Raw genomic sequence first — 21327 nt, 5'->3', positions numbered from 1 at the left:
GGCTACTGCTTTTGCCTTAACTAGGACTCACACTTCAAGACATCTCCTCTCGACACACCCTAAACAGTTCTGAGGCCCCCATTGGCCCTGGCATGGGCTGTTTCTCTCTAGGCAGCGGTATAGCAGCTAAGACAACGGATTATCGGACCCTGAGCTAACTTACTGCTTTTAGGCTTGGCTGGAAGGAGGCGAGAGGCTTGTGAAGTGTTTATTAGCACCACAGCTGGTCCCAGGCTAAAGGTTTAATGAAGACAACATTATCTTTACTTCCTCTCTGATACTGAAAAGATCAGTTATGTCCCCTGCCCTCCCGCCCTCATGTCATCTGGCTTCTCACCAAGTTTGTCCCACAGCAGGGCCGTGTGACCCTGGCTAGAAGAGTCCTTCCCTGGGTCTCTGAATGTGGCTCCTCGTTCAGAGAGGTCTTCTCTAAGGCAGCCTTCACCTCTCTGCACTTAGCACTTAGCACTACCTGGAATTCCATCAGTCCGGGGCTTTTCTGTCTCTCTCCTGCCACCCGAGTATAGACGGTGAGGGCAGAGGCTGGGTTAGTTTTGCTCAACACCATATCCAGCGTGTGGCTGGGGCCCCAAAAGGGTGAGCAATGATGAACCCTTGTTGAATGAACCAACGAAGGTGTGTGTGAAGAGAGGCGCAGTCTTCCCCGGGGGGCCCTCCAGAGTGGAGGCTGAGTCTTGTTCATCTCTGTGTACCTGATGCCCCCACAGAGCCCTGATGTCCGTTTCTGACCTACACTGGGCTCCAAGAATACCCTAGAAGTCCCCTGTGAGCCATGTGACACCTCAGGCCCTTGTTCTCTCCACCCTCCAGCCCACAGCTCTCACCTGACAGGAAGAAGACCACCACGACGGAGTTAATGATAGAAAACCAGTGGATCTGCACATCACTCATGGTGAGGTAAGTGTCCCAGCGAGAGGCCCACTTGATGTCACTTTCCTGGCGATGGGGAGGAAGTGCTTGAGAGCCAAGCCTCCTACTTTACCTCTCCCGCCCGGCCGAGCCGTCCTCCCCTACAGCTGCGGCTGCAGCCCCTTCTCACCTCCCAGTGCACAGAGTACGTGAAGTACAGCTGATTCTCCTTGGTGGGGTCAATTTCTTGGGGCGAGGAGTTGGTACCCTCAGGCAGGGTGCATGAGCTCTTCTCGTCTGCTTTGAGGTCTGCGAGAGACAGAGACTCAGTCTGTTCCTGGGAGGGCAGGTGCCACTACCCAGGGACTGTTCTGGGGGCATACACAAGGGTGGCGTGCTACTGAGAAGAGGCTAGGAAGAGCTGGCAATGACAGCTTTAAAACTGTGCTCCCTGGAGCCCTGACTTTTCAAAGAGCCTCAGGGGTTGCAGAGAGCTGTGTGCAGGGAGTGGGTCTGAGTCCCTGTTTAGTCAAACAAATTCTTCCTTCACTCATAGCAAATATCCACCTGCTCGTTCAGTCAGTCCCATTCAACACGCAAACACCACCAGCCCACTGTCTCACACGCTTCCTCGCTCATTCAGTCCCCAGAGTCCCGGCACTCTAGCAATCAGTCCTCAGTCACTTTCTCCCTTCATTTACTCATCCATTCATCCTGCCATCGTCCATTCATTCAGTAACAAACATACAATAAGCAGGCGCCTACTATCTGCCTGGTACTGGGCTAAAAACAGTAAGAAAAGAAGACAGGGTCTCTAACCTCGAAGAACCACGGGGGGCAGCAGCCGCTGTCAAACACTCACACAGTAAACGTCAGGCTGCGCCCACGACACTGGCGGGAGGAGAGGCAGTCTGCGCCCCGAAAGCACAGGGTCTACATTTTACAAGAGACTTCTGAGTATGATTTTGTTTGTTTGAATACCAGGTTCCACACCTTAAAAAAAAAAATCCCGAAACCCACCACCACGGTGGACAGGAGACCAGGCCTACTAAGTGGAAGTGCGCTCTGTGGTGAGCAAGGGCTGCCAGGCGAGGTGAAAGTGGACTAGGTCAATCAGGCCCAGAGGGCTGGGCCTGGGCTCTCAAATTCCCAGAGGATGGCTGACCCTGAGCCAACTTTACGCCAATCACTCACCTGCAGGAGCACAAACACTGAGATTGGCTGCCCAACAGCTCGGTCTGTACCTCTGCCCCTTGTTCTTGAGCTAGCTGGTTTTTATGATGGGCCCAGCCAAGCCCGATTGCTATTTGGTTGTGGCCAAGTCACCGAGCTCTCTGAGCCTCTGGTTCCCATCATAATCAGCACACACCTCCCCGGTGGCCGGGAGCGGGTCAACCGGTAGATGCCAGGCCAGGGCTCAGCGTGTCAGCTCTCCCCTTGTCCCTGCTTTCTCTAATGGGAATGCAGTGACCCTAGCTTGGCTGGGCCCCTATCAGCCACGTCAGGAGTCAAGGGCGAAGAGGCCCTGGGTGTGGGAGCCCAGGCCCGCCCAGCCCTGCCCCCTGGCCACACCTACCCACTCACCCTCCAGCCTGACGCTCTGGGGAATCACCTCGAAGCGGACGACGCGGTACGTGTGCTCCCGGTCCTCTTCCAGGTCTTCCCGGTGGTAGTAGAGGATGAACGAGAGGTGGTTGTGCAGGTAGATCTAAGCAGAGCAACAGAGGGGACGAAGAAGCTGGAGCCAGGGAACCACCAGCAAACCCACACAGGCAGGCCAGCCAGGTATTCGGTCCCTTCCCGCATTTAATAGACCCAGCCGCACCAACCTTCCAAATACACTGCTCTCATAGCAGTCCGCTACTCGCGAACCCTCCAGGCCTCAGTGGGGCTTACTAAAGTCCAGACCCCACAGGCTGGGATTCAAGGCCCTCTGTCCTGTAACCCTGACATACTGGGCTGTCGTCACCTTCTCAGACAGGTTAGTTCATCTCCTCCCCTGGATCTCTCCCTGCCTCATGAACCGTCCCCACCCTGAACTACATTCACAGCGTTCACTTCAACTAGAATGCCGTCCCGACTTCACGCAGCTCAAGCCTATCTAGTTTTCAAGGCCCACCTCCTCCGTGACAACCTGAGTGCACGTATGCTCCCTGCGAACTCCTCTGGCACTGCCCATGGGATTGGAACTGGGACTTGAGATCCAGGGTTTCACACTGTCAGTTCTCGCCCGTTATGACAGAAGCCCTTGGAGGACAGTGACTGTGCCTCGAAAGAAAGGTGCTTGTTCTTTATTCCCTAAGTAATATGTGTTCAGTTTAGAAAATGATAAATATAAGAGAATCCCCGTTACAATCAGCACTGCTGGCGTATTTCTCAGTGGCTGTGCTGCAGAGTGCTTATGCAGATTATCTGATACACTCTGCAGGACCCCCTAAAGGGCAGGTATGGCTATCACATACATTTTATAGAAAAGGAACACAAAGCTTAGAGAGGTCAGAGAAGTAGGATTAGGGTCCCCGTCAACCAGTAAGGCAGGAATCAAAACCCAGACAACCTGTATGCTCTTGACCACCACTTAGCTTGCTCTCTAACACACTGACGAAATTCCTGATTTTCTTTGGAGGTGGGGGTGGGGTGGGCAGAATTACTCTTATAATCCATATGATCATATAGTTATACAGAATCTGAGGTTTTAGGCACTGCGCTTTCCACTTCCTCTGTAGCATCTGCTAGTGCCCTGCCCACCAGTACCCAAACTTCCGACAGACCACACCTGGGGGCACCAGCAGGAACTTGCCCTGGCCATCCCTGTATTTTCTCTTATAAGCCTAGAGCTGCAGGTTTCCCCCTCCTCTGTGGCCCCAAGTGCTCATGACTTTGGGGCGTGGCTCCCCGGCCCTCTGAGCACACTAGGGCATTCCAGTACCTTGTTGACGTCTGTGAAGCCGAGCCGGTAGCCGTGTTCAAACTGCACATCTTTCTCCTTCTTCTTGTCGTCGCCATCACGGTTGGAGTAGAGCTCCAGCCGGGTGGCTACGGGCAGGTTGTCCGCAATGCTGGAAACCCAAGGCCCCGCTCAGTCCCTCAGACCGCCGCTCCCTCAGGGCCCTCCCCTCCGGGAACCTGAGGCTGGCGGGGAGCAGGGGACAACTCACAGGTGGACGTAGTAGTCCTCTGAGATCCGCTCGGCCACGAGCCGGCTCTGCTCCACGGTCAGGGTCACTGGCTTGTTAGACTGGCCGCACAGAACCTCACACTTCTTCTCACTGTTCATGAGAACCTGGAAAGGGGTGTTGACAATCCGGTCCCCTCTCAGCACCTCTCCTGCCATAAGAGAGACAGATGGAGCTCAGAGCTTCAGCCCCGAGGTTGCTGAGGTCAGCAGACCCACGGAGACACAGGGCCCACCTGGAAGGCTTCCAGCAGTCCTGCAGCCTGGCACACTCAATGTGCTACCCCGCCTGTTCAGGCCAAGCTTGCCCCCTGACCGCGCCTGTTGCCCACTCCTCCCTTTTGTGCTCTAGCACCCCTAGACTCTTCAGGGCACATCAAACATGCCCCATCACTCCATGCCTCTGAGCCGCATTATCATTTCCTTTGCCAATCCCTGCCCCACATTCCCGGGAAACTTTCTCAACCTGCAGGCTCAGCTATTATTCCACTCTCTGGAAGCCCTTCCTGACCTCCTTGAGGCTCAGCTCGTCTCTCTCCTTGGACTGCCCTCAGCACAGAGGGAGCATCGTATGATGGTGAAGCGAGGATAACTGAACCGTGGCTCTGCAGCTTACTAGCTCAGCAGTCCTGGAAAGTAATTTAACCTTGATGAGGCTCAATCTCCTCATCTGCAAAATGGGGATAATAGTACCCATCTCACAGGATTACAGTGAGAAATAAAGTACCAGGCACAGAGTGGGAAGGCAACAAATACTACTTTTATCACCAGCATCACCTCTGCACCTTTTCATATGTCAGTGATGTGATTTTGCACAATGTACTGATGGTTTAAGTTTCTGCCCTGCTACCTGATTATGAGCTCTTTAAGGGCACATAATTTATTTCTGTGTCTTCAGATCCTGGTTTAGGCAGGGAGGGAGGTAGTGTAAAATCCAGCACCGGAGATTTTTAGCCAAAACATCTTCTTAAGGAACTGGCACACCCTTGCACACCTACGACCTCAGAACAATCTGTTGCCAGGTGTGTCCCGTGAGCAGGCACCAAGCATTCAGAGTCTAAACCCAACAGTGCTTTCATGTGGAGCCATTCTGACAATTCTACTGGGATGATGAGGAACTGGGGCGAGCTGAAGCAGACCAACCAAAGCCCACAGGCGGCACTAATGCCTGAAGCCACACCTGGTCGAACGGCTGCCGGTCAGAGTGGACCTGCCTCATGTGGGACTCCTGGCCTAGTCGTTTGTTCGTTTGCTCATTTGTTCCTTCCTAAACTGGGTATTGGTTATATGCTGGGCTCTGAAGACACAATGCTGTACAGACATACTCATGGAACTTATGGTCTAGTGGGAACACACTGATTAAATACTCAGGACAATGAGAAGATACAGTATAATGAGAGGAACTTGCTCTAGATGTGGGAAGCAGGTCTAGGACAGTTTCTTGGAAACAGTAATGCTTGAAGTGAGCTCTAAAGGAAGAGAGGATTAAAGAGACAAAAAGATGGGGAAAGACTATTCTAGACAGAAGGAACAGTATGTGCAAAGGGTCCTTTCTCGGGGGAAGAGTTGGGGGAAGAGGAGACGACAGGGTAAACTTTAGAGGCCTGTGTGGTTGCAGTGCATACAACAAGGGTGACCTGAGGTGTGCCGGAGAGACTGGCCAGAGCTGGACCTTAGCGGGCCTGTGGGCCACACAGGAAGTTTGATCTTCATCCAGAGAGCAACAAAAATCAATAAAGAGTTTCTAATGGGGCAGCAGAGGCCATTATCTGATTCTGGTAACAGATCAGTCTGGCTATTTTGTCAAGAAAACATCAGACATGCAAGGAACTGTCTGGGGTGATGGAAGGCACTATGCAAGCAAGCAGCAATGGTGGCTGCATTCCAGGGTGTGGGGAGGGTGGAAACAAGTACACGATTCAGGAGCACCAAGGAGGTGAAATCTAGGGGGCTTGGTGCTGATTGATACAAAGGATGAGTGAGGACAGGTGCATATCAGAAAGACTCTGAGGCTTCTACAACCAAGTTCTAGCTCAAGTCCCCGGGCTCCTTCCTCTACCACATGCCCTACCGCCCACTTGTCTTCAGTGAAGTCAACAGGGGACTCACTTGAGGAAAGGAAGAACATACAGAGAGAGGAACAGGGCTGCAGATCAAGTAAGACAGGTATCACTTCTCGATATTTAGAAATTAGATTTAAACCAAGAAGGAGGACACAGTGGTCTAGAACAGCTCATTTCTAATAGAGAAGTATTCCTTTTAACTTATAAAGCTGGGAGCAGTCAGCAAGCCACACTAAATGAACCGCAGGCTAAGTGGCCGCTCAAAGAGAGAATGACACTGTCCTCTAGCACATCCGCTACAGATGTCCCCTCACAAACCCCCCACCACATGAATCTTTATCAGTGCACCAATCTGAGAATCAGGAGCACAGCCCTCAGACAGCCCAAATGAACCTTTCTGGAAAAGGCAGTCTGGACAACAGAAAAGTGAAAGTCAAAGTGTTACTTGCTCAGTCTTGTCCAACTCTTTGTGACCCCATGGACTGTAGCCCACAAGTCTCCTCTGTCCCTGGAATTCTCCAAGCAAGAATACTGGAATGAGTTGCCATGCCCTCCTCCAGGGGAACTTCCCAACCCAGGGATAGAACCCAGGTCTCCTACATTGCAGGCGGATTCTTTACCAGGTGAGCCGCCAACAGAAATAACTGTTTTAGAGTTAAAAAACTTGGGTTAATGGACCTTCCGGGTGGTCCAGTGGCTAAGACCCTGTGCTCCCCATGCAGGGGGCCCAAGGGCTATCCCTGCTCAGGGAATTAGATCCCAGATGCTGCAATTCAAGATCCTGCATGCTGCAAGTAAGACCTGGCACAGCCAAATAAGTAAAAATAAATACTAAAAAAAGAAACAAAACAAGCCTGGGTTAAAATCTACACCTCCTGACCATGAGCAACTTTTTCACATCTCTGAAGCTGCTGTGCCCTCTACTCTGGCATGGAGGCCAGCGTACCTGGCTGTGCAGTCACAGGGGGAACCGAGTGAGACAGTACAGACTGTGCTGCTTGAGGCTCTGGACCCTGCAACCACAGTTCTTGGGCTCTGCCACCAACTCGGTGAGTAACCTGAGGCAAGTGACTTCACCTCCTGTGGCTCACTTCCCTTGTCCATGACAAGTGGATTTTAAGAGTAGCTACCTCAGAGGGCTGTTGTGAAAATTAACTAAGTTAAAGCACAGACAGGCTCAGAACAATGCCTGGCTCACTGTGAGAGCCATGTAAGGATTAACGGTGATGATAATGATGACGAAGAGAACAAGGCTTGCAACCCAACAGGCATTCGATCAAGGCTGTTTCTGCTCCACTCAGGGAGGACATTTAACTTTAACTGAATGATGACGATGTGTCAGAGGCTGGGTCAGAAGTGGCAGAGAAAGACAGAGAAATGTAGGACATGATCCCATTGCTCAAAGAGCCTCTAGGCCACAGCGGGAGGCACTACACAAAGATGGAATAAGATACAGTGTGGCAGGATAACTTTGCACACTGCAGTTTCCATTTCGTGAGGCAGGAACATTCCTTAGCTCCACGGAGGTTCAGGTCACCTGGTATCACACTGAGGTGTGCCCAACTGTTGAGTTTTGGGCTGTTGACAAATCCACATCAGCTCACGGGAAGGGAGGAGCTGCTGTGAGGGGTCTGGAGGACAAAGCAGGTCAGGATTCCTGGTAGCAGCAAGGTTCTGGGAACATGGCATGGTGTAGAGAGAAAAAAGGTAAGCGGGACTTGCTTAGTGGTCCAGTGGTTAAGAATCCACCTGCCAATGCAGGGAACGTGGGTTTGACCTCTGGTCTGGGAAGACTCCATGTGCTGCAGTGCAACTAAGCCCATGCACAGCTACTGAGCCCACACTGTAGCATCCATGAGCGCATGCAACCACTGAGCCCGTGTGCCACGACTGCTAAAGCCAAGCACAGCAACTAGAGAGCAGTCCCCACTTGCCGCAACTAGAGAAAGCCTGCACACAGCAGCAAAGACCCAGCACGGCCAAAAGTAAACAACAATACAATTATTTTAAAAAACAGGAAAAGAAGGGTATGCAGCAGGTAAGCAGGAACAGCTTGGGCCCTGAGATCAACCTCCGTTCAACAGCATCAGGAAAGACTTGGGGACTGGCGGTGTTGCCTGCTTTAGGTCAAGGTCTGCCCCAGCTGGCCTGGGATGCTCAATACCCAACAGTAGGTACAGATGCTGGCTAGAGGTTCTGGAAACATCAGAACCATGTGCAGCCCTGACGGAGAAGGTGGCCCTTTTAGGGGCTTGCTCAATAACCAGTTCTCTCCTTCCCTCTCCCTAAGCTGTAAGAGAAGAGGAAAGTCTCTTCATTTTCTCAAAGTCAGGGGATGGAGGCACATCCTTCCAATTTTTTATCTCCAGGACTTAAAGTGAGACAGGCACAGAGTAAGTACTAATAATCACGTCCTAAACAGAGTCCTCCAAACATCTTTTAAGCCTGAAATTCTACCAAATGAAGAATTATTTGAATTAATGGAAATTTGAATTAATGAAAAAATGGCTGCTATTTATGAACACATATGCCAGACACTGTGCTGGCTGCTTCACATATTATTTGAGGCAAGGCCTGAACAGCTTAGCAAGAACTATAGTGATGTCTGCTTCCATCAGGGCCAGAGATAATCACTCACTCTTAATTAAAAGGAGAACAGGTTACAGAAGCCATGAGAGACAGAAAGGGATATCTGGAAATCAAGAACTAGTCTGAACAGGAGCCAAGGGCTCCAACTCTGAAGCCTGACTACACAGATTTCAAGTCCAGCTTAGCTATTAATTTACAGTATAACCAATGACAAGTTACTTAATCTGTAAAAATGGGAATAAATACAACTATCTCTTTTGGGATGTTATGAGGACTGAATGAGCCAATATATAAACAAACTATGTAGAATGGCGTCTAGCACACAGTATGTGCTATCTAAGGGTTAACTGCTATTATCACTATGAAAAGATCTGAGTTCCTCTTTGGGACAGGGTAACAGCAGTGCCAGAGAAGAACTTACCCAGATTCTCTGCCTTGTAGGTTATTTTGCTGGGCTGGCAGAAGGGCAGCGAGTAGTATTCGTAAGGTAGCTGGGTGCGAGAGCTGGTGAGCTTCACAGCCTGGTGGGAGAAGAGAGGCCATTATTCCTTAACCCAGAAATCAAGGGGACTTTCAAGAATCCTCCCTGGTACCCACTCATCTTCAGTATACTCGGTATTATTATCTAAAAAGCAAACTAACTGCAGCAGACACAACTTTGGTACACTATAAATATGCTCTACAATTCTGAATCATTTCACAGCTCACTAGTTTCAGACTGCATCATAGATTTTGTTTAAAATCACAACCAAATCCAACACATACTCAGAGTCCTTAACGTGTTGATATTCTTTGACCCCATAATTTCACTTCTGGATATCTTTTCTAAGGAAGTAACTCCAAATGAGGGAAAACACTACAGGAACAAAGAGCTCACTCCTCATTTCTAACCACAGTGGTCTTCTGCCTCTATTTCCTTGAGCCTGACCAGTCCTCTCCTGCCTCCAGCTTGGAACCCTGATCCTCCTTGCTTGATTCTCTGACTCCTTCTCACATTTGCATGCTCAGTCTCTTCAGTCATGTTCGACTCTTTGCAACCCTATGGACTGTAGCCCACCAGGCTCCTCTGTCCATGGAATTCTGCAGACTAGAATATTGGAGTGGGTTGCCATTCCCTTCTCCAGGGGATTTTCCTGACCTAGGGATCGAACCCCTGTCTCCTCCTGCATTGCAGGCAGATTCTTTACTGCTGAGCCACTGGCGTTTCAGCTGAAATTCTTCACCTTTGAGTCCTTTCCTAATCATCTTACCAAAGGAATTTCCCCATTTCCTCTACTTCAACACTCCTAGTTATTTTTGTAGCATGTCTGATGAAATATAATTATTTGATTTTTTTTTCCCCCCAAAGAAATCAGCCTCCCCTACTGGACTTTAAGATTTAAGGTTCATGAGGGCAAGGACCATATGTATCTTGCTCACCTATGAACCACTATGCCTACAGATCTAGGCATATAGTAGGTGCTCACCAAATGTTTGCACAACGGAAGAAGAGAGGAAAAAGTGGAAAGACAGCTAAAAGCTCCACAATGGGAAACCGGTCACTAAATCATAAACTAGTCATTCAACTAAATATTATGCAACCATTAAAGATGAAGTTTAAGAAGACCATGACGGCGAACATTTAGGAACTGATGCAAGAATGTAGCTCCAGAAATAGTGACGGCCACAGACTACTCCCCAAAACATGGCTAAAATAGAACCAATCAAAATGTTGCAAAAAGCAAATTTTAAATGCAACTAAAATTATCTTTGCTGTTTAGACTCTATAGATCATTCCTCATACACCATCTGAAAGTATAAATAATTTTTAAAATCCAGGTCCAATCCTTACTTAAAACTCTTGTTTTGGAATTAGGAATTTTTCTAATTTTAAGAGAGCAATGTGGTATAATATACCATGGTTTTATAACACCTCCCAGCTGGGTCTGGAGTAGTACCCCACATTCAATGACTGTTTGTACAAAGAAATGTAAAAATAATCATACTAAATGGAACAAATAAAGTCAATAAAAAAAATTCAGGTCAGGTCTTGCCTAAAATGAATTTTAAAAAACCCTGGTTTCAGAGCTTTTTTAGATGTTAGATTGAGAATTGGTGGCCTCTATGAAGCACTCATCTCACATGCTAGTAAAGTAACGCTCAAAATTTTCCAAGCCAGGCTTCAGCAATATGTGAACCGTGAACTTCCTCATGTTCAAGCTGGTTTTAGAAAAGGCAGAGGAACCAGAGATCAAATTGCCAACATCCGCTGGATCATGGAAAAAGCAAGAGAGTTCCAGAAAAACATCTATTTCTGCTTTATTGACTATGCCAAAGCCTTTGACTGGGTGGATCACAATAGACTGTGGAGAATTCTGAAAGAGATGGGAATACCAGACCACCTGACCTGCCTCTTGAGAAATCTGTATGCAGGTCAGGAAGCAACAGTTAGAACTGGACATGGAACAACAGACTGGTTCCAAATAGGAAAAGGAGTTCGTCAAGGCTGTATATTGTCACCCTGTTTATTTAACTTATATGCAGAGTACATCATGAGAAACGCTGGACTGGAAGAAACACAAGCTGGAATCAAGACTGCCGGGAGAAATATCAATAACCTCAGATATGCAGATGACACCATCCTTATGGCAGAAAGGGAAGAGGAACTAAAAAGCCTCTTGATGAAAGTGAAAGTGGAGAGTGAAAAAGTTGGCTTAAAGCTCAACATTCAGAAAACGAAGATCATGGCATCTGGTCCCATCACTTCATGGGAAATAGATGGAGAAACAGTGGAAACAATGCCAGACTTTATTTTTGGGGGCTCCAAAATCACTGCAGACAGTGACTGCAGCCATGAAATTAAAAGACGCTTACTCCTTGGAAGGAAAGTTATGACCAACCTAGATAGCATATTCAAAAGCAGAGACATTACTTTGCCAACAAAGGTTCGTCTAGTCAAGGCTATGGTTTTTTCTGTGGTCACGTATGGATGTGAGAGTTGGACTGTGAAGAAGGCTGAAGGCCGAAGAATTGATGCTTTTGAACTGTGGTGTTGGAGAAGACTCTTGAGAGTCCCTTGGACTGCAAGGAGATCCAACTAGTCCATTCTGAAGGAGATCAACCCTGGGATTTCTTTGGAAGGAATGATGCTAAATGATCCAGTACTTTGCCCACCTCATGCGAAGAGCTGACTCATTGGAAAAGACTCTGATGCTGGGAGGGATTGGGGGCAAGAGGAGAAGGGGACGACAGAGGATGAGATGGCTGGATGGCATCACTGACTCGATGGATGTGAGTCTCAGTGAACTCCGGGAGTTGGTGATGGACAGGGTGGCCTGGCGTGCTGCGATTCATGGAGTCGCAAAGAGTTGGACACAACTGAGCAACTGAACTGAACTGAACTAAAATTTTCAACTATTTTGCCTATGCGGGACCGATATAGTCAAGAAGCTGGGTGTTTATAGAAGTGTGAGAATGCCAAGTATACTACACTGTAAACATTGCACAGAGAAGAAGACTAAGAAAAATCCAGAAGTATTAGGAGCAGTTGTATTTGGGTGATGGCTTACTCCTTAGAAGGAAAGTTATGACCAACCTAGACAGCATATTAAAAAGCAGAGACATTACTTTGCCAACAAAGGTCCGTCTAGTCAAGGCTATGGTTTTTCCAGTGGTCATGTATGGATGTGAGACTTGGACTATAAAGAAAGCTGAATGCTGAAGAATTAATGCTTTTGAACTGTGGTGTTGGAAAAGACTCTTGAGAGTCCCTTGGACTGCAAGGAAATCCAACCAGTTCATCCTAAAGGAGATCAGTCCTGGGTGTTCATTGGAAGGACTGATGTTGAGGCTGAAACTCCAATACTTTGGCCACCTGATGCAAAGAGCTGACTCATTTGAAAAGACCCAGATGCTGGGAAAGACTGAGGGCAGGAGAAGGGGACGAAAGAGGATGAGATGGTTGGATGGCATCATCAACTCGACGGACATGGGTTTGGGTAGACTCTGGGAGTTGGTGATGGATAGGGAGGCCTGGTGTGCTGCAGTTCATGGGGTTGCAAAGAGTCAGACACAACTGAGCGACTGAACTGAACTGAGAGGGGAGTTCCTTTAGCTGGGAGCTCTGGTACAAGGTCGCAGCCCTCCCCTGGTGGCTGGTCCTCGCGCCTTAATGTGAGACAGCTTTGCAGGGCCAGCCACTGCAGTGCCAGAGTTTTCCAAGGGACTCTGCTGTATCACAGTTCAAGGTCTCCCTCTGCTCAGTCCTGCTTCCCTCATTCCCTCCCAAGTGCTGACCCTGAGCGCCTAGTTAATAAATCTCATGTAGCAAAGCTGAACCTTAGAGTTTGATTCTGAGGAAAACTAAATACGAAAAGGTCCACCATCAACCCCCTGCCCTATCTGGGGCTTTGAGAATGCCACTCAGAGTCTGTTGTTACAGGAGACATTAACCAAGGTGTCAGCCTGTCCACTGCCCCTTATCAATCATATTTTAAAATTACTGGCCCATAATCCCTGTCACAAGGGACTGACATAGAAGTGGGCACCTAAGCTGAAGAAGCGAGGTGGCCCGGACTCTGATTTAGGACAATGCTTTCCAAACCCTAATCATTCATGTACTGACTTGCCCTATCTACCTAATATGTATTCTACTATTTGCTTGGGTATGATTCATTTTTAGATAAATACACTCATTTAAGAAACAAACATTTTATCGGGATTAAAAATGGAAAACCAACAATGGTAGTCATGAAATCATGAGCTGAAGTAATGGCTATATTTTCTAATATAATTAAAAGAAAAGTTATTAAAATATACTTGTCAGCAACTTAAAATCATCTCATATACCACCACTCAGATATGCAGTGCATAGTTAAGAAATACTAAACCACAGAATCCTGGCAGAAGCTAAAACTGAAAAAGCAGAATCCATAATAGGCTGCGTACACACAGATGATATGAATTATGCAGAGAAAGCTGGTGACGGAGAGGAGGATGTGAGTGCACATGTGCTCAGTCGCATCCAACTCCTTGCGACTGCATGGACTGTAGCCTGCCAGGCTCCCCTGTCCACGGGATTTCCCAGGCAAGAATACTGGAGTGGGTTGCCATTGCCTTCTCCAGGGGATCTTCCTGACCCAAGGACTGAACTCGAGTCTCCTGCTTGGCTGGCGGATTCTTTACTACTGCACCCACTGGGAAGCCCAGAGGAGGATGGAACAGCCCCAAAAGGGAGGCAGAAATGTCACCAAGGAGGAGGCAGGTAGAGAGACAGAGACACAGAAAGAGAGACAGAAAGACACAGAAGTGAGTACAGGAGAAAGACACGGAGAAACCTGTGAAAGTGAGAGTAGAGACACAAAGACACAGAAAGAACCAGAAATAGAGCCAGAGCCAGAAAGAGAAAGAGAGAGGGGAACACAGAGAGAGAACGCACAGAGTCCCAGAGAGAGCAGGAGATCCTGGAACTGCGGGGCCCCGGGGGGTGGGGGGAGCAGGGGGTGGCGGGGGCAGACTCCTTCCAGCTCCAGCTGGGAACCCTCTTGCTCTCAGGCTAACTGGTCTGTGATCTCTGCAACCACAAGAGGGACATGACCACTCACTGTGCTCCTGCACCCAGGTCCTCTGGCCCAGCACAGAGGCTCCCACAGACCCGGAACACACTTACCTTGATCTCAACGGGATCGTTCTGGTGGAAGTTGATTGGTGCGACCCCAGGAACATAGAAGGCCCCTGTGTCACACATGAGCGAGAAAAGCAGTAGGGACCACGGCAACCAATCCTGCTTGGAAGAAGAGAGGCAGCAGTCAGACCAGGGGAAAGAAGTGAACAACCCTTTGTGGCACCATCATGTCTGCTGTAAGTGACCCCATCTTACCTCCACCTCCCCCAAGAACTGCCATCCAAATGCCCCCCAAAGTGATACAAGGCAGATTCTGCACTTCCAGAAATGAGCCACAGACTGAGCACAGTAATTAACATCAGGGCAAACTAATACAGGAGCCAGGGCTCCCCACCTGTAGCAATGTTCCTTTCACTGCTTCACGTGTGTCACTGTCCCACAGGCCAGTGGGAAACAAAGCTCACAGCGTCCTGTTAATTCTGCTGCTTCACGCAGCAATGGGCTCCCATTGTCAGGAAGCTTGTATTTACCAATGTATTTTTCTACAAGCCATCTCCAAAACTGTCCTGATCCCACCACCTCCCATATTCCACCTCAACTCCAGCTACATTGGCCTTCTTACTGTTTCTTGAGGGTGAGCCCTTCTGCACCCTCCGGGCCATCACCTTCACCATTCCCTCCTCCAGAACGTCCTTCCCACAGATGCCTGCCTGGCTCATGTCTGATCCCTTACTTCATTCAGGCCTCTCTCAAATCCTCAGAGAAGCCCCCACTGACTAGCTGTCTAAATGGCCTCCTCACCTAGTCTCCTCTAACATTAACATATTGCATAACCATGGGTAAGAGAGTTTTTAAAAAAATAACTAGATTTTAAAACATTTTGAAAAAGTAAAACATACACAGTAAATAATGCAAACAGTAAAAATGGGTACAACGATGAAAAACAAATCTTCCTCCTTCTTCAGCTCCCTGAAGACAACTGCTAGCACCAGGTCCTTGAAAATCCCTCTGGAGATACTCTATGCACGTACAAAGGGAAGCATTCAGAAGCATGGGCCTGCCTTGATACAACAACAACAACAAACAGACTTTTATTCTTTCTTTCTGTGACAGAAAGCCTACTGACTGTGGCTACTTACCAGCATCCAACCTCCTCTCCATCAAGTGGAGGACTTCCTCCACTTGAACAGTCATCAGGAGATTCCGGCTCTCTCTCTTTGCTAGGTCTCACGGGGCAGTCCTTAGATTGGGCGTGCTTTTGTGTGAGAGAAATAAATCCTGTCCTTTCTTTTCCTCTAATTCCTCTCTGAACCTGAATTCCAGTTAATAAAATGCAAGAAAGACAAATCCTGTACTACTGGCATATAAACTGTCATCCAAAAGTCAATTAAAAATAATAAGCTAACTCTATATTTTCAAAAATGATGCAGAAAACAGGTAATCCAGATACCATCAACAAACCACAGAACAATTTATCTTAGAGGAAGGATCAACAGGTGAAACATGGCAAAGGATGATTTCCATAATATGCAAGATTCTTAGTATTTGTGCAACCAAAAGCAATTCAGAAATTTGGTTTAGAATTAATGACCATACCAAGATGATACTGTCAGTTTTAGCTATTAAAATGCCACTGCTTTGATATTCTCATATGGCTGGAGGGATTATAAACTGAAACATTTTTTGGGGGTAATCTGATACTCTGTAACAAAAGCCCCCCAGAATTGCACACTCTTTGACCCTGCTCGGACAGGAAACTCGAACAAACTTCTTGGACAACCCAGTACTTCTAGGTATGTTCAGAAAAATGTGCCAAAATGCCAAATGTACATAAAAGAATGTTCACCACGGGATTATTTAAACTAGTGAAATAGTTCATAACTTACAACAGTAAAATATCCAATATTAGTGGAATGGGTCAAATTATGGGGTATCCTTTTATGTAGTCATTAAATAGGATGATGTATTTTTTCAGTAGGAATATCTGAGCTTTAGATTTAAGTAGAAAAATTAGGGAATAGAACCCTGCTCAGCAAGATCTGCTCCTCTTTTTTAAGTTATGTTTGAGAAAATGAGGCAATGTTTTCCTTTTTTGTATATCTGTAATTGGGCTTCCCTGATGGCTCAGATGGTAAAGTTTGCCTGCAACGCGGAACGCCTAAGTTTGATCCCTGGGTTGGGAAGAAGATGCCCTGCAGGAGGGCATGGCAACCCATTCCAGTATTTTTGACAGGAGAATCCCCATGGACAGAGGAGCCTGGCAAGCTACAGTCCATGGGGTAGCAAATAGTTGGACACAACTGAGCAACTAAGCACAACAGATCTGTATTTTCCAGTTTTTCTTAGGGGCTTATACAAATTTATACCAATTAAGAAAAATAATGAAATAAATTAGGCAAAAGAAAACATCACTGTTCCGAACGCCTGGGTTAGAGCCAATTCTAGCTTGGTATGGAAGGAACTCCACCTGCTGGCTCCAAGATGTTTTTCCATCAGCAACTCCCACTGTTTCTTTCTAAGCCTTCAGGAAGACCCTAAGGTTGTCCCTGTGAGCAGACTTGCCCAAGTGAGGCTGCCTTCAAGGGCTTTGCTCAGGGTGCTTCCGACACTTGCTCTCACCTTATTCAAGTCCTACCTACACTCGGAGGTCCCATGTAGGAAATGTTTCTTCATTCAAGAACTCCTCAGATCTCCACAGGAGGAATTATTCTCTTTTTTCCTTATTTTTTAAGGCTCTTTGTGAATATCTCTATGACAACACTAAAGGCAAGAAATTGGAAACTACCTAATACCCAAATGAACTTTCACATCTATATATGTTCAAAGACGGCTACTTAAGTTACTTGACAAATATTTAAATCTGTACTTGTTTAACACACCACTGTGTTAAATAATACAGCACTTTTCATGCTGTATTATGGTTTAAGTATCTGCTCTCTCTCCACCTACATGAATCACTTGTCTGGCTTTCTTAATGTGACTACTCAATAAACCCTTATCAAACAAGCTAATAATAAGCATCAAGCAACCTCTGATCTATAAAAACATAAAATCGTTCATTCACATAGAGGTTGAATACTATGGTTCTTAATCTTAGCTACTGGAGAAGGCAATGGCACCCCACTCCAGTACTCTTGCCTGGAAAATCCCATGGATGGAGGAGCCTAGTAGGCTGCAGTCTATGGGGTCGCTAAGAGTCAGACACGACTGAGCGACTTCACTTTCACTTTTCACTTTCATGCATTGGAGAAGGAAATGGCAACCCACTCCAGTGTTCTTGCCTGGAGAATCCCAGGGACGGGGGAGCCTGGTGGGCTGCTGTCTATGGGGTCGCACAGAGTTGGACACGACTGAAGTGACTTAGCAGCAATCTTAGCTATATCCCCTTGATAACTGATTTTTTTTTCAAATTCTCAAATTTAAGGAGTTCGTGGTACCTCCCACCCATCCAAGGACCTACTTTGAGACTCTTCGAGACATCTATTATATCCATAGCCTATCTGTACATCTAAGATAGTGGTTCTCAACCATGATGCACATTAGACTAACCTGGAGAGTAAACAGATTAAATTCGGAATCAAAAGGCACAGAGTGGCTGAATGGATTAAAAACCAAACCAGCTTTACACCTCAAGGAACTGAGTCTGAGTGAACTCCGGGAGTTGGTGATGGACAGGGAGGCCTGGTGTGCTGCGATTCATGGGGTCACAAAGAGTCGGACACGACTGAGCGACTGAACTGAACTGAAGCCCAAGTTAGAAGAAGTAAGGAAATAAGATTAGAGTTGAAATAAATTAAAAAGAGACTTTTTAAAAAATAGGGAAAAAATAACAGAACTGTGTTGGTTTTTTGAAAAGCTAATACTGACAAACCTTTAGCAACACTAAGGAGAAAAAAACTCAAAATCAGAAATGAAAGAGGAGACATTACAACAGAAGCCTAAGAAATAACAAGGATAAGGTTCTATGGTGAAAGTTTATAGGTCAACAAATTGAATAAAATGGAGACTGAATCAGTAATCAAAAATCTCCCAGCAAAGAAAAAGTATAGGACTAGATGGCTTGAAAGGTAAAGTCTAACAAACATTGAAAGAAGAGTTAATACTAATCCTTAAACTCTTCCAAAAATACAAGAGGGAACACTTCCAAACTCATAAGATGAGTAGCACCCTGATACCAAAAGCAGACAAAGACTCCACAAGAAAACTAACTATAGGCTATAGGTTAGTACCCTGGATGAACACAGATGTAAAAATCCTCAACCACATACCAGCAAATTGGATCTAACACCTCACTAAAAGTAGCTGTACACCAAGATCAAGTGGGATTTAATCCCATCATATAAGGATGGTTCAACAAATGTAAGTCAATCAATGGGATAAACTACATTAACAAAATAAGAGAAAAAAAAACAAACTTTTCAACAGACTCAGAAAAAGCATTTAACAAATTTCAACATCCATTCATGATTTAAATTCTCAAAGTAAAAAAAAAGGTATAACTGACTCCTTGCAACCACATGGAACATGGCCCACCTGGCTCCTCTGTCCGTGGGATTCTCCAGGCAGGAATACTGGAGTGGGTTGCCATGCCCCCCTCCAGGGGATCTTCCCAACCCAGGGATCGAACCCAGGTCTCCTACAGTGCAAGGGGATTCTTTACTGCCTGAACCACCAAGGAAGCCCATAAAAGGAATTTACCTCCATACAATAAAGGCCACATATGAAAAGCCCACAGTTAACATCATTATTTCTTGTTAATCAAAAATATATGCATTCTACCTCTTACAGTGCTGGTGGCGGTGGGAATGAAAATTGGTGCACTCACTATGGGAAACAGTTTGAAGGTTCCTCAAAGAAACTAGTTTCCTTATGATTCAGCAATCCCACTCCTAGATATATATCCAGAAAAAGCCTATAATTCAAAAAGATCCATGCACCCCTATATTGATAGCAGCACCATTTACAATGGTCAAGACATGGAGACAACCTAAGTGTCTACGGACAGATGAATGGATAAAGAAGATGTGGTGTATATGAACACGCACATGCGTGCGCACACACGCACGCACACACACACACACAATGGAATATTACTCAGCCATAAAAAAGCATGGAATAATGCCATTTGCAGCAACACAGATGGGCCTAGAGATTATCACACTAAATGAAATAAGTCAGAAAGAGAAAGACAAATACCATATGATATCACTCACAAGTGGAATCTAAAATATGACACAAGTGAACATGTCTACAGAACAGAAACAGACTCGCAGATACAGAGAACAGACTTGTAGTTGCCAAGGGAAAAGCAAAGAAAGGATTGCGAGTTTCCCACTGTGCCACACAGGAAACTATATTCAACAACCTGTGATAAACCATAATGAAAAAGAATATAACTGAATCACCCTGCTGTATAGCAGAAATACAACACTGTAAATCAACTATACTTCAATAAAACTTAAATATATATATATTGGAGAAGACTCTTTGAGAGTCCCTTGGACTGCAAGGATATCCAACCAGTCCATTCTAGAGGAGATCAGTCCTGGGTGTTCTTTGGAACAAATGATGCTAAAACTGAAACTCCAGTACTTTGGCCACCTCATGGGAAGAGTTGACTCATTGGAAAAGACTCTGATGCTGGGAGGGATTGGGGGCAGGAGGAGAAGGGGACAACAGAGGATGAGATGGCTGGATGGCATCACTGACTCGATGGACGTGAGTCTGGGTGAACTCCGGGAGTTGGTAATGGACAGGGAGGCCTGGCGTGCTGCAATTCATGGGGTCGCAAAGAGTCGGACACAACTGAGCAACTGAACTGAACTGAATGTGTGTGTGTTCTAAATTTCCCTTCTTAGGAAGCTCAACACCAGACTTGCCTTATCTGATAACTGTCAATTGAGGCCAGGGCAGATGATTATAATCTCTTATGGCTATCAAGCCAATTAAATCTAAGAAGTTATTCCAGTTCTTTTGTAACAGAGTCCTCTAATCTTAGCAGAGAGACACTGCCCATGGGAACTGAAGGGCTCCATGAGACCTCAGGGTGCACAAGAATGAAAAGCAAATCCTGAAAGACTTCAATATACTTTTATTCCAAAGTCTCAAACCAATGGAGCAAGTACACACAAAACAAACAAACAAACAAAAAGATGGAAAATACCCACCTTGGCGGAAAACAACATTAAAAAGCAACAAGAAGTAACAGAGTCACTAAGCACCTAAAAGTAAGTACAAGGCACTGTGGTACAGCCTCTTCCCTGTGGCAAGTCCCGGATTTGTGCTAAGCACTTTACAACACTGACTCACACCATTCTCACAACTACAACTACCTGGGGATTTCTATCACCATTTCCCAGATGACTACCGGTTAACCTGAGACCCACAGATTATATAACTTGCTCAAGATCAGAATGTAGAGAAACAGTATGCTCTTTTCAGGAAGGTGAGCTGCATTATAAGATGATGCACATGTAATGAAGACAGTGATAACAATGTCAGCTAACATTTGCTGGACACTGACCATGTGCCAGAGAAGGCAATGGCACCCCACTCCAGTACTCTTGCCTGGAAAATCCCATGGACGGAGGGGCCTGGTGGGCTGCAGTCCATGGGGTCGCTAAGTTGGACACAACTGAGTGACTTCACTTTCACTTCTCACTTTCATGCTCTGGAGAAGGAAATGGCAACCCACTCCAGTGTTCTTGCCTGGAGAATCCCAGGGACTGGGGAGCCTGGTGGGCTGCCGTGTCTGGGGTCGCACAGAGTTGGACACGACTGAAGCAACTTAGCAGCAGCAGACCATGTGCCAGGCACAGTTCTAGGTTCTTTTCATGCAACAACGCAATTAATCTTCACAACAACCGTATGAGGCAGAGACTCTTATTGTTCTCATTTCAGAGATGAAAGCAGTCTCTCCCCGAGGTCCATGCTCTAACCAGAACACAAAGCAGTTCACTACACTGAGCACCTACTATTTGTCAGGCACTGTGCCAGCCTCACAGAATGCACCCCCAAGAGCCAGCTGG

At 46.6% G+C, this 21327-nt stretch overlaps 1 protein-coding gene across 3 annotated transcripts in view; it reads right to left on the bottom strand.

Annotated features, from left to right (window-relative positions):
- The window catches only part of TM9SF4 (transmembrane 9 superfamily member 4), a 52583-nt gene that overhangs the window by 18537 nt on the left and 12719 nt on the right, over positions 1-21327 (bottom strand). For 2 of the 3 annotated variants that reach the window (NM_001098077.2, XM_059892682.1), the window contains 7 exon segments: positions 846-957; positions 1061-1179; positions 2455-2578; positions 3800-3929; positions 4029-4197; positions 9119-9218; positions 14345-14458. In NM_001098077.2, coding sequence (NP_001091546.2) covers positions 846-957; positions 1061-1179; positions 2455-2578; positions 3800-3929; positions 4029-4197; positions 9119-9218; positions 14345-14458 — 868 coding nt within the window. 3 annotated transcript variants of the gene reach the window in all.

Source organism: Bos taurus, chromosome 13, assembly GCF_002263795.3.
Source record: "Bos taurus isolate L1 Dominette 01449 registration number 42190680 breed Hereford chromosome 13, ARS-UCD2.0, whole genome shotgun sequence".
Taxonomy (NCBI): Eukaryota; Metazoa; Chordata; class Mammalia; order Artiodactyla; family Bovidae; genus Bos; species Bos taurus.
Note: the sequence above shows the minus strand (reverse complement) of the source record. Positions and strands in the feature narration are given on the sequence as shown.